Genomic DNA, 13715 nt, shown 5'->3' with positions numbered 1-13715 from the left:
CAGAATGTGAGAGTTAAAGCCCTCAGGCTGGCATCCCTCCTTGGTCTCATGGTTCACGTGAGCTTTTTCTCTTCACTGAGTTACAGGATATAAAAACTAGCTGGTTAGTATTTTACACTTGCATCACTCACATCAGGGACAGCAGGGTGACACAGCAGAAGGACTCTGGACTTCTGTGCAATTTGTGAAGGGTTTTAGGTGACCTTGAGTTAATAAAATGATGTGCAATGTATGGATTAGTGATCAAAGCCCATAACCTGGCTCTTTTTCTTACGTAGTTTTCTTCTTTCCTTTTTTTTCTATTGTTCATTCCGTTCCCCCATTCTAAGCAATTTCTTCCCAGCCTTTCTCTCTGCAGCTTTTTCCACATTGCTTCATCATCTGCCATCTCTTTCAAAGAAAATAGCCTTTTTCGCCTTATTTCTCATTATCTGTTTCTCTTTTCCTCCAGCAGGCATCGTTTTCCATTTCCTTTTTTGTAACAGCAGTTAGCATTCCTCACCTTTTCCTATTCCCTTGGTGTGGCAAAGCTGCCTCCTTCAGGTCTCTCCGTTCCACTTGCAATTTCACAGTCATTTCTTCTGTGCTGCTGTGATATCCTCATCCTATTCCATGCTCTTACCAAGTTTCTTACCTTTATTCCCTTTCAGTTCCCCTATGACTTCTGCTAAGATATATTTCCTGCACGTACAAGTGTGTGCATATATGAATTTGTACAGATATGAAAAAACTAAGAGACATGTCAGAAGAAAAGATATACACATATATGTATATATGGAGCTAGAGGAAGCTCAGGGCAGCCTGGTCTAGTATCAGATCTGGAGGTTGGTGGCCCTGCCTGTGGCAGCAGGGTTGGAACTTTGATGATCCTTGGGGTCCATTCCAAGCCATTCTGTGATTCTATGAGATTACTTGAAGTTGGGCTCTATAAGTCCCATAAGGTATTTTTTAGACTCCGTGTTGTCCTGACTTGAAACTGTAGATTTCCACAGGAAGTTTTGAAACCACAACAAACAAACCTGCTTGTGTTGAACATGCTGGTAACTGCAGCATGCTTAATACTGCTATACAGTTGTGTGCTTAACACCCACAGGGTCAGCCTTCACTGTTTGATGCATACATTGGTACTTCTTGTAAACTGGAAGAGCATAAGATTTTCTTCTTCCCACCCCAGCCTCCCTTCTAGTCAGTAAGGGAGAATTCTGTTCCCTGACGTATCTTAAATATTGAGAAATGCAAAGAGTCCTTGGTTTTGTCTTCGTTCAGTTATTGCATTTCCACTCTGGTTTTTGAGAGCTGTCTAGTCACTAATTTTTATCACTTCTCAGCTTTGATGTTGACTTTCTTGTTGCTTACTGATGGAGGAAGATCTTTAACTATTGATAGCACTGAAATAAACTATTGCAACAGTGCCCAAATTCCATTGCCCACCTGTTTAAATTTTATGTATTTCATTCATAATTAGGCTGCTCTGTGTTGTCTGACCTCTTTGACTAGAATTAAGTTATTATTGCAGGTAGGAGTGCATACTGAAAGAGGAAGCTGAAGTGATATTATGAAAGAGGAGGGGCACTTCTGCATCAAACTTTGTCTATCAGTAAGAATTACATTGGTACACACTTTTTCAAGGCACCAATTTATCTGTTTTGATAATACTGTGCATTGTGCAACGCAGTCCAATGAAGCAGTTGATGATCATTTTACTGAAGATGGTTTTGGGGGGAATTGCTAGCTTTTATGCCAAGCAATCTTGGGTATAAATGGGATATTATAGAGTATAGCCATGCAAAAAAAGGACTGGGTATACAAGTGGATGGCAGCTGGATGTGGTACTCAAGGTCAGGCTGATGGTGCTCTCGAGCACCTGCTGTAGTGTAGGTGTCCTTGTTCATTGCAGGGAGTTGGATCTCCTTTATGGGTCCCTCCCAACTCAAACTATTCTATGAGTTATGTCAGCTGAAAGTTGCCACTGATTTTTGAAGTTTAAATAATGTCAAACTGACACTAAGCACTGGAATATTTTTTGGTGTTACCTGCGCTGCTTGGAAGCAGCTTGACAGGTAAAAAGATAAGGAAGAGGTGAGGTTAAAGAGCATCCAGTATGAGATACGTCTCAAATATTTTTCTTTCTTGTGGGAGAGCAATCTCCTGAATAAAATACACAACTATTTTTCACTGCTTATCAGTTTCCAGAAAGCCCAGGCAGATGCAGGTTGGATTCATTCAGATTCAGTAACTGTGGGCATAATTTGAATTTCCCTTGGGCTGAAAGCGACCTTTGGTGTCTGGGCAGTGAGCCCTTCATTTAGCATACAGAAGAGTTTCCCTCACTGTTTACCTTCAGTGTAATGTCGTTGTCTAATATGCTTAAGCATGACTGCTCTCTTACTTGTATTTGCTCAGCTTTCTGTCAGGTCAGTACTTTGAAAGGCCTGCTCTCAACGCCATTTCGATATTTAGATAAGAGTATCTGGCGTTGTCTTTTAGAGCAATGTGTCTGCTGCCTATCCTGTTCTCCCCATCAGTTTTGGCTTTGTGAATGGGGTGCTAATTGGCAGCCCCAGTAAGAAGTATGAGCTATTGCTTTACTCAGCTGGCTTTTATTTTGCTTTTGAAAAGTTGAAAACAGTGATACAGACCAGTTCTGTTGATGGCTTCTTTTTTTTCCTCTATTGCTCTTGAAATCCAATCTGTCTTACCCATCACGTTAACGGAGCAAAGGTAACAACCAAAATGAATATCTTCCTGTCTTCTCTTTTAGATAAAATTGAAGATGAATTAGAAATGACTACGGTGTGCCACAGACCCGAAGGCCTGGAGCAGCTTGAAGCGCAAACCAATTTCACTAAAAGAGAGCTTCAAGTGCTTTACAGAGGATTTAAAAATGTAAGAACAGCACTGCAGTGAACTGAATCCAGTATGTATGTCTCCACCAGCCCCAACTGCTCAGCTGCGTTTTGTATCGTTCCCCTGCTGCATACCAGCAGTTCTGCACTGTATCTTCTCTACCACAGCAAAATGAGCTCACAATCTACCTTTCCATCTCATATTGATGCCCCCATAATCTGCTTAAAATGGGGATTGCACGAGCACATCACGCTCGTTACATTTACTCCCTAAATGTCACTAAACGTGCTGCAAATTCCTCAGCTGTGCCTACACTTCAAGATAATCTGCAAATGTTTTCACGTTTATTTAATTTTTGCTTGCTCAATTCATGCTGCCAGTTGAGCTGTATTGTTTGCTTGGGATGCCTGGGATTTTTATTTTTTTTTTCCCTTTCCCTATCTTGGATAATTCTTGCTATTTGAGTAGGATGTTATTAGAGCACATTAGGAGTACAAAGTCCAGGGTAAGCAGGGAACAAAGCAGGAGCCCAAGAGACCTCAGAAGGTAATAGGTATCAGGGTGAGGGGGTAGAGACCACAGTTTAGATGAAAGGGAATGTGTCAGCTGTCACAGCTGCACGCACACAGCAGCAGCGTGCTGGTCTTCATGAACCTCAGCCAGAGCCAATACTCCCTGGTAGGGTTGGTCTCCACAGGGCTGTGAGCCTCACCATGTAAGTCCCCTGACGCTGCCTCAAGGGACTCATAATAAATAGAAATGGGATTTTGAGGCTATGTGGAGCAGATGTGTTATGGATCTTGAAGACTGAAGAGTCATTATACGACTGCCTGAGGGTCTGAGTTTAGTCAGAAGGGTGTTTTGTGTCAGGTAATGCTTTGATGATGATTAATGAATCGTTATTGCGATAGCTTGATAGACGCCATGTGGTTTTTAAGTTGCTCTGTTGGACAGTTGCAGGACTTCAGCTACTGTCATAGCAAAACACTGTAACTTCTTGAAAAGTCAAGTCCATTGGTTGAAGCCTTGCCATAAAAAAATTAAGCCACGTTAAATGCAAGTCTTGTTGAAGGAAACCTGCTGGATGTTGTGAAGGTCCTTTCTTATTTTTGATATTCTTCAAATTTGGTTGCATCCTATCTCCTGCGCATACCTGACTTCTCCAGCACAGCACAGCTGCCTGTACCTTTGTTTATTGCATGCACTGTGCTTGTGCAGCCTCTGCTGGACTCAGAGAGGACCTCAGTCTGACCACTGACGATGGACCTTATGAAACCTCATCGTGCTTTGGCTGGTCAGGTACAAAACACACAGCTTTGAAGACAGAGCTCAATAGGTTAATATATGGTGTAATGTGATGTAATCCCCTACAACGTGGAACAGAACTCAATGCATTCCTAACTACTGTGTTTTCATATCTTGCTGACATACCTCTCTTGCTGTGTATGGGAGCCCAGTGCAGGGCACCATGCTGAGAGGGAGAGGCTGAGTCAGCAGCCCTGATGCAAACCAGAGGCACCTGAGCCTTGTGGCTCAGCAGACCTGGGGTTAATCCTTCCCCTTCCCCCCCAAGTTTTGCTATCATTTTGCATTACGGAGGCACTACCTCTGAGGGAAAGAATAATGATAAAAGTGCATTTAACTTGTGTGTTCAACCCTTTTGTAAGACCACACTGATGGTCTTGGTGTTAATTGGCAGTGCTGGCACGATCCTGGCTTTGTCAAGTCATTAGGAAAGCAGCATGTTTTCCTCCAGCTGCTGTGAACGCAATGTGCATGAAGCTTTAATATTTAAAGTTTAAATTGAAAGGGCAGCTTTAGCATTTCTAGCCTATAAATCATGGTTTCAATGGAATGAGTAATTAGGCACAGTAGGCAGGCTATCTCAGCTGTTACCATATTTCCCGTTGTACCGAACCGTGTGCTTCTTGGGATGATGTTACAGTGCCATCTGGAGATTCAAAGTCCCTGTGGGAAAACAGTCATTTTTCTCTCCAGGTCGTGCTGCTTGCTCTCACTGATTGCACAGGTCGTGTTTAATCACAAGGCAACAGCTGGGTTACCACAGGGCCAGCTGCAGGCACTTGGAATAGCACAGGAGGAATGAGGTCCTTCCCAGTCCCGCTGTATTCATAGTTGGTTGGGTGGTCATGTTCACAGACATGCAGCCAAAGGCAGCTCCGTGCAGCCTGGTATTCCTTCCAGGCAAGTGCCCTGTCTGACCAGGGTCCCAGTTCTCCATACTTTTCTTTCTTAATGTTCCTTTGTCTCTGAAATCCTTCCCTACACACCTGGGCAGGGGACGGTGCAGGCAGTGAGGTGCATCTCTGCTCTCCTGGAGCCCTGTGAAGAACTGAGGGGATTCTTGGCCAATAGGACTGGCAGAGGTGATTGATCAGGTGACAGCAAAAGCTGTCAGCTGCTTGAGCAAAAGCAAGTTCTGTGAAAGTATGGGATTTCGGGGGGAGAAAAGATATGTGCAGTTCCAGAGTTCTAGAGGGAATCAAGTGATTCTAATCGTTAAGACTTGCTGATAGACTTTCATGTCTTCAGTTATGTTTCTGCAGCCAGTAAAGCTGCTAACTGAATTGTTATAAGCCTGTTCTTTTTCTTCTTTAATTTCTGTCATTAAAAATAAGTGAGTGCTACTCATAGTGCTCTAAGACAACAAATCTTGAGACAGAAAAGGATAAATTCTGATATGCACTATACACCCAGAGCTGACCCGGGAAGGTGGTGGGGAGGGAGGGGAAGGCAGAATTTTGTTGAGGAGAGTGGGGAACAGCCAGGAATGCAGCGGGGATGGGCCAGGAGCTCAGGCTCCTCCTGGTGTGTGACTGCTCAGATCTGTCGTTTCCACACTGGACTGGTGGAGGCTTCCACCAAACTGCATCTCGGCCACTCCAGCAAAGCAGAGCACAGCAGCCAGACTGACTGCATGATATGAGGTGCTTGGGCTGAGGGCCTTGGCTGTAGCTCTGTAAAAAGCAAGATAACAGAAGCAGCAAGAAGTAGAATCAATCTGGTGGGTCTTACCTTGGTTCAGCTTAACAAAATAAAACGTGGTTGTTTTATAAGTACATGGGGAGAGATAATTGTTAGAGCTAAAAGGCAGCGTTGGCATGGGATGCAATTAGAGGTTTCTGTTCCCCAGGTGAGTGATGTTTGGGGAATAATTAATGAATGGGAGGGAGTGAGAAATAATTTATAAGATTCAAATTGATAAATTGTTGACGTTTAAGTGATCACCAACAAAGAGCTTTTGACTCAGTAATTCAACATGTCCCTTTTGGACTTTCTCATTACTTGTATTCTTTGGATTGAGTGCATGAATTTAAGAGGATTGGGATCTTCATGGGATTTTCTGCTTTCTTCAGGAGGTTCTGCCCTGTTAGGGGAACAGCTGCTAGCTGCAAGGGACACTGCAAAGACTCAATGAGAGAGCAGCAATCCCAAATAACTAAGAGACTCTTGGGAACACTCCAGCTTTGCTGTAGCGTGACTATTTTAGCAAATCTGCAGTATGTGAATGAGCCTTCTGTCAGATGGGACATCTGAAATAAGTCCGGGTTTGAAGACCAAAGCAAGCAGTGTGAACAAGATAAGGAAGTTCTGGTATTTTCATAGTGCCACAAATATACTGCTGGCTCTGAGAGAACACAAGAAAGGCAGCAAAATAATTTCTGATTCTAGCAGAAGAAAGAACCCCAAGTGCAATTTTTCTTTGTGTTGGTGTGGTTTTCAGCTCCTTTGTGGTTTAAGGAGAAGTCAGAGGTCGATCCATACACGTGACAGATGCTGTCAGTGCCAGTGCTTGGTAGCTAATTTTTGGGAAATGCTGGGTTTGTTTCTGTGCTTGTCAACAACACAAACCAAGTGTTCACTTCTCACGTTAGACACTTTGAAAGAATTCATAGGTTTAAAAAAAAAAAATGAGGTGTTTGCCTGAAATTTAACGCACTGCTGTCAAAGGAAGGCCTTGTGTGTATTAGAGTGGGATGTGCTTTTTTGTGCTGCTATGAAATTTCTCTTGCATGAGGAAACTCGTCCTGCCTTCAGTGGAATTTCAGCTGGCACAGAGCTTACCTGCTCCTTTTCACAAGAGAGATTTCTTTTGAGTCAGCTGCCTTAAGATGTGCTGTAGCACTAATGAGGCCTCTGGAGCTTTATTCGACTCTTACAAAACAAAATGGTGATCAATTAAGTGTAAATGAATTGCTACCAGCATATGTGTCTGAAGGCAGCCCTGTTATGTAGAGCTAAGCAGGGCGATCAGTGTCAGCACTGCGCTCCTGGAGGCTTGATGCAAACTTCCATTTGGCTTCCAGATGGAACATCAGAAGCAAGCAGGGTTGGGTGGAAACTCAAAATGTAATCAGGCCCAATGGCCAGACCTGCTGTGGGAGACCTCACCTCTTTGAGAGCAGTGCAGCTCCTCTCACTGAGCCTGCCCAGTGCTGATGCACTGAGGCTGGGGGCACAGGAACACGAATGGTGGCTGGGGCTGCTGGGATGGCCTGGGGCAAGGGAAAGGTATGGAGAATATAATGGGTAGTCCCCGTATTTATAAACTGTCTTAAAGCATTGCAGTGGTCAGGAAGAAGGCATCTACTGGACTGAAGGAAGGAACTCAGACCTAATTGCACTAATTCCAGTAGCAAAGAGGTACGGAGTGTGTGTGATTTGGGGGGTGCCTCTAGTGTTGCCCAAAGAGCCCCTCCTTGCTCTCCTGTGACTCACACAGGATGGAGCGATTTCTTTTTCTGCCTTCCCGTGGTTGGGGAATGCAGTGTCAGCAGCAGGCGTTGCTGCAGATCAGACGCTTTTTCTGTTTATGAGCTTTTCTTGATGGCAGAATTTCTTGTCAAGGTCCTTTTGTTCTTAAAAGTCAGCCTAAAGAACTCATCAATAAGCAAGTCGCTGGCTTGAATCTTCCTCTGACTTTGTATCACCGATTCAAAGGGATTTTCTCAGGCTTCCTAAGTTTGCTCATCCCAAATTCAACGACCTGTAAGCAGCGGTGAGGAATGGGTTTTGTTACCTGCTCTGGTTAGGTAAAAATATAACTCTGGTTGAACTCGAGCATGATCTATCACAGGATGGATGAGTTTTTAAACAAAGTCACGCAAACAGAGCCTTTAACCAAGATGAGGCTTTGGAGCTCTGAGTCTGTACTCAGGAATAGGGGAGGTTATTCTGTGCGTGTGCAGAGGGATGGGCAGTGGCTCAGGGTGGCTGACTGAGAGATAAAGCTGCATCCTGCTGCTGACTTCCCTTGGTTTGTGAAAGCTGGAGTAAGGTTGTTTAGATTTGGGGTTTGCTTTATAAAAAAGCCTCTGGATTGAGGCACATAGCAAAGCTAAACTGGTCCTGAATTTTACTTGGGCTGTCCTGAAGTGCTCTTCTAGTTTCAAGCCTCACACCAATGGCTAATGTTTGAGAATTTGCTGGTATGTACCTTTAGCCTCCATGGAGCTGGTGTGGGGGTATCTGGCTACTGGGGGCTAATGTAGAGGGACAGGACAGGGAAGAATTAGCTGGCAGTGATTTGTAATGTATTAGAGGAGGCCTTCATGTGACAGAAGGCACGAGCTGGCTGTCCAGGTCATCTGTTAAAACAGGAATTAAACACTGCTGTGAACCAAGTCTGTGAGATGCTTAAGATGGAATTGCAGCCTGAATTATTTTAATTTCTTCAGCTGCACAGCCCATACATCCAGAACACTACGGGAACAGGGATGCGATTTGTATAATTGCTCTCTTTGGGCTTGTACAGTTTTGCGAATGAACCTTAACAGAGCTGGGGTGTGTGTTTTGATTTAGTTTTGTTTCTTTTTTTCCAACAGGAATGTCCTAGCGGGGTGGTTAATGAAGAGACGTTCAAACAGATCTATGCACAGTTTTTTCCTCATGGAGGTAAGCAGGATGCTTTAACAAGAATAAAGGCAAACCCACATTAGAGATGGCCAGTAGTTGTCAGCCACAGAGCAGTGTGCTGCTATGAGATGGAGTTGCTGCACTTTCTGCTGGAGCTAATACTGCACTGGCCCCAGAGATACACTTGCGTGCTGCTTTTTGCTCTCATTCTTGCAAACACAGCCCCACAATCCAGCTCATGCCCTGTGCAATACAAGCTTTTGCATTCAGTGGGGTTGGGTTGCGGTTTCTGCAAGTCCATGTTAATATTTACTAGCTCACAGAGTAGCAGTGCTTTAAGGATGGCTTTATATTGAAAGAGAGGTTGCTGAGAGCCAGTGGTATATAAGGAGCTGTTGTACCAATTGGTGCCTTTTGTGTTTTCCAGATGCTAGCATGTATGCACATTATCTCTTTAACGCATTTGACACTGCACAGAATGGCTCAGTGAAGTTTGAGGTAACTGGTTTGCATCCTGTTTTAATGCCCTATTTCTCAATTCTGTATGTTTCAGCTTCCCATCCATTTTTCATCGTAAACTCTGGGATTTGCCGGGCTATGGGCTGGAGGGCTACAACCAGATGAAACATCAAAATCTCATTCTGGTTAATGCAGGCTTCTTGTGCAGATGGATTGGCTTTCTTCCCAGTGGAGAAACAAACAGATCGTGTTAGTCAGTAGCATAGGAGTGTTAGTGCCACAGGGAGAAAGGTTTGCGTAGCAGAAAGCACAGGGCAGTGACAGTCCCATGGAGCAGAGACCAGCGAGTGGCACAGATAATGTGGATGTCAAAGAAAGGCCAGAGAAGCTCATGCTTCCTGCAACTCGCTTGCATTATAGGGTTTCACATGTACGTTCCTGGAATGTATGCATTTTCAAAGCTGATTTGAGATGTTCAACAGGGATCTCACATAGTAGTTCCTGAGGAATACCAAATCCACCCCATAGCTGCAGCCTGCGTCTGCAAACAAAGTGGTGGAAATGCTAGGCAGCCCTGCTTTATGCCACCAAAGTGGCCAAATCCCTGTTAGTTCCAGGTGTGACAGAGAAATTATTTATCAACTGTGAGAAGGTTGCCGTATGGAAGTGCATCTCTGTAGCGATGGCTGCAGTGGGAGTTCTGCCTGTAGCAGCCCTTCTGGAGAGCATTAAGAGACTTCCAGAATCCTAAACGGACTGACCTGCAGCAAAATGCTTAGACAAGTACAATAAAAAAACGCTGAGCTTTCCTTCTTGGCAAATCCATCTCTTTATCACATGTAAGCATTTTGTCCCCTTTTTTGTATCGTTCAGCAAACTTTAATTTCTCTTGAGTGTGGGTAGAAAGGAACAAAGGTCTTTAGGAAGCAGTGCTCTGCCCCGTGCAGAGCCACTGGAGATGATACGGGGAGGACTAAGTGTGTTAAATGAGACACCAGGTACAGTGTAGCTGCTTTAGCTTGAAGCTCTGCCCGTTCTAACAAATACAGCAGTGCTGCTGAGCCACTGTGCAGCACAAAATCAATAAATCAAAGTTATTGCAAGCAATAACTCCACTGTAAACCAAAAATACAAACAAAATACCGTGTCCCAGATTGAGTTAGTAGAGGTGGGAACCACATCTGGCTAAATGTGTTGTGTTTTGACAGAGGACAAAACCTGAGCTTCCATGTGTGGCAGAGGGGTCTGGAATCTTGCCGTCCCTCTCAAGGTGGGCACAGGGAGGATGCACAGTTGAGTAATTGAGGACTCTTGGGGTTTTCCCAGTTCCCTCTTACACGTTTATTAACCCTGCTCAGATCATCTTAGCGGGCGCTATGTCCGTTTGAGTTCAGAGGATACATTCATCCTAAGTGGGTAACTCCCTTGGTGGGTGTAATGAGGAGTGTGACTTGGAAAGGGATGTTACACAGATTCTCATTTCTCTCTCTGCCTCAAACAGGATTTTGTGATGGCGTTGTCCATTCTGTTGCGGGGAACAGTTCATGAAAAGCTCAGATGGACGTTTAACCTGTACGACATAAATAAGGATGGCTATATAAACAAGGAGGTAGGGCTGACAAATGGGATTGATTTCTATGAGAGCTGACTTGTTTCTGTTGCTTAGCACAATTAATGTTGCATACAGCTCATCAAACATATAAAACTGGACCTGAGTGTTTTTCTGTCTAAGAGAGCGCAGTGATCTCACACTGTATTATTTTGTAGATGCGTTTTCCTATGTTACACTGGCTTTAGTGATTAGCTCTTACCTGGAGAAAAATCCTGGTTTAATCTATGAGCAATGCAAAGCTGTGAAGGGGAGGGGATGATGACAGCAGGTACTCAGTGACCAAGGCATATAAGGGGCTTCTGGCTGCACTAGGAGGTATGATGTGGGCTCACCCAGAGCACTGCAAGCCCCCCAGATTTATAGGTTAGCATGTATCTGATGATGCATCTGTCTGCACACGTGTGTTCTTGGTGCTGACAGTAGATACGGGCACGAGGTCTGTGCTGTTTTGTTAACAGGAGAGGGTGAAGAAAAGGGCAGTAAAAGACATAAATGTGCTATCATTTCTATTAATTTCCCTGTTGTGCTTTTGTTGTCATGTCACTACTGCAGGAGATGATGGATATAGTAAAGGCAATTTATGATATGATGGGAAAGTACACATATCCTGTGCTCAAAGAAGATGCTCCAAGGCAGCACGTAGAAGTGTTCTTCCAGGTACTTGATTTCTGATGATGATTTCTCAATACCTGAGCTCTTCACTGATACACTTTAAGATTAATCCTAGCTACATAGCTGTTTCCTACTGTAGATCCTAAAACAAATTCTGGTAGCCATTCAGTCTAACACTACAATGCCTGCTGACTTCTTGAGTCTGAGGTATCCTATCTGACTTAGCCCAACCCTTTGCAATGGGATGATATCTGTCCAGTGAACATGGAGCTTCTGTATGTATCACAGTCATTTGGTGCTTCTCTTCTCAACTGCCCGTAAAGACAGCAATCATGCGGTGTAGCAGTGAGGAAATAAATGATGTTATATGAGCAGAGTTTGCTGCATGTGTATAAGGAAGGTTCAGGTGGAGATGACCTCAAAAGTCCTCCACATACCAGTGAACCAGTCCTTAGCTGCCAGCAAGTTGAACCAGTGGCATCAAGTCTGTAATGTTGGTTGGTCACGTGCCTTAGATTTATTCAAGTTACAGTACATAGGATGTTATACTGTTACCACAGTGTTATTTATGGGAACTAAATGCTTGTTTTTATTTTGCAGAAAATGGATAAAAACAAAGATGGTGTTGTAACTTTAGATGAGTTTATCGAATCGTGTCAGGAGGTAAGGATGAAATGCTAGGTGCAACAAATGGTGCAGATCGTGCCACCGTCTTTGTTTTCACTTCCACCAAACTTCATTTGCAAGGAGGTGCCACTCCAGATCCCAGAGTTCCTTTGCTCTCTAAAAAAACAAGCAGCTGTAAGATCGGTGGTGCTCTGTGAGACTGCTGAGCCATCAGGGCCGTGGGGTCAGGCTGGTCAGTGCTGCTGATTCTGTGACAAGTACACAATTATGGGAAAGCTCATAATGCCCTTTACTTTCCTCAGTATTTTATTTACTTAGTTGTTTGTTTAAGAGGTTGACGTTGTGTCTTCAGTGTGTGATTAGAGATCTTAGTATTGAAGTAGCTTCAACAGTAGGGTTTTGTTAAACCAGAATCAGGGCAGGGTATTTGGTTCCTTACTGTTGATGTGCTTGCGTTGGCAGCTCACAGGCCCATGCACTGCCACCTGTTATCTCCTCGCAGATCAGAGCCATGCCACACAAAGATGGCATTTTTTACTTTAAAGAAACAAACAAATATGCTTACCTCTGCCATTTCTGAGGCTGCAGCTCTTGGGCAGTGAAGTCATGGCATGGCTGTGCACAGGAGGATTGGTTCCCCACACAGGGCATCACCAAACTGTGTTAGGATGAGCAAGGTGGATGCTAATGGAGAGAGTCTCCAACTCTCTCATTTGGATCCAGGCACCTGAGAGAGGCTGGCATTTCATGTATTCTTGTTTTGAGCCCGAGGTGTTCCTGTGAGGAAGTGGTCCTTCATGGCAGCATGCTTCTCCGTTCACAGCTGTCATTTCATTTGGGCCTCTGAAGCAAGTGAAGCTAAGTACACACCTTCATATTCAGGATCAGTGCAGTGGGCGCCAATGTGTGAGGGCACAGCTTCAGTGCTGGTCCAGCTTTTCTTCTGTGAAGCACAGGCCATGCTGGAAGCAAAGCTTAGGAGAAAGTTCTGTGCTTGCAAGCCTCAAACCAGTCAAGGTGCTGAAGTAAAAGTGCTGCTTTTCCAAATCAGGACCTAACTGCTGAATCCATTCAAGCTCACCGAGGGTGGAAAGCAAGGCTGTTGCCTGCAGTCCCCGGAGAGCCCCTCCTGTGCCATGCCAGGTTAGGAGTTGTGTTCATCAGTGCTCCTTTCATGAACGTGTCTTCTCGTTGCTTTCAGGATGACAATATCATGCGGTCCTTGCAGCTCTTTGAGAACGTAATGTAACCATGCCTGGAAAGCTCTGGAAGAGTCAGAGACTGTGTGTGTAACAAAGACCTCCTTTCTGCGTGAAAGCTTTTTATAATTCAGCCATGTTCAATTCAGCCAGCGTGTGAGGATTTTGTATGACATCTCCAAACAAATGGCAACTGAATGCAACGTCGCAAGAGATGACGGTGGACCTCTATTTCATTTTGGAAGCATGCAAATACTTTAATAAAACCTGATGAGAGAGCTGCTGCTCGAAGCTCAATGAGTAATACACACAGCGTTCTGTTTGCAAGCCACAAGTCCTGCTTTAATCTAGCAAGCTTGATTGCGTATGATAGCTCATGTTGATAGCATATTCAGCCACCTATTACAAGCAAAAAGCTCAGTCCATACAACCATATGGCAAAATGTTTTATGGATGCCTTGCCTTTAATCTGCTTTGACAAA

At 44.2% G+C, this 13715-nt stretch overlaps 2 protein-coding genes across 4 annotated transcripts in view; one reads left to right on the top strand and one right to left on the bottom strand.

Moving 5' to 3' along the window:
• Positions 1-13715, bottom strand: part of LOC109370046 — a 57425-nt gene that overhangs the window by 33298 nt on the left and 10412 nt on the right. The window lies entirely within an intron of this gene.
• Positions 1-13715, top strand: part of KCNIP1 (potassium voltage-gated channel interacting protein 1) — a 100851-nt gene extending 87136 nt beyond the window's left edge. For all 3 annotated transcript variants that reach the window (XM_019620353.2, XM_019620352.2, XM_010718876.2), the window contains exons 2-8: positions 2762-2886; positions 8694-8763; positions 9152-9222; positions 10685-10792; positions 11348-11452; positions 12008-12070; positions 13236-13715. In XM_019620353.2, the coding sequence (XP_019475898.1) occupies positions 2785-2886; positions 8694-8763; positions 9152-9222; positions 10685-10792; positions 11348-11452; positions 12008-12070; positions 13236-13283 (567 nt within the window). In that variant the 5' untranslated portion in view covers positions 2762-2784 and the 3' untranslated portion in view covers positions 13284-13715. The remainder of the gene's footprint in view (positions 1-2761; positions 2887-8693; positions 8764-9151; positions 9223-10684; positions 10793-11347; positions 11453-12007; positions 12071-13235) is intronic.

Source organism: Meleagris gallopavo, chromosome 15, assembly GCF_000146605.3.
Source record: "Meleagris gallopavo isolate NT-WF06-2002-E0010 breed Aviagen turkey brand Nicholas breeding stock chromosome 15, Turkey_5.1, whole genome shotgun sequence".
Classification (NCBI taxonomy): domain Eukaryota; kingdom Metazoa; phylum Chordata; class Aves; order Galliformes; family Phasianidae; genus Meleagris; species Meleagris gallopavo.
Note: the sequence above shows the minus strand (reverse complement) of the source record. Positions and strands in the feature narration are given on the sequence as shown.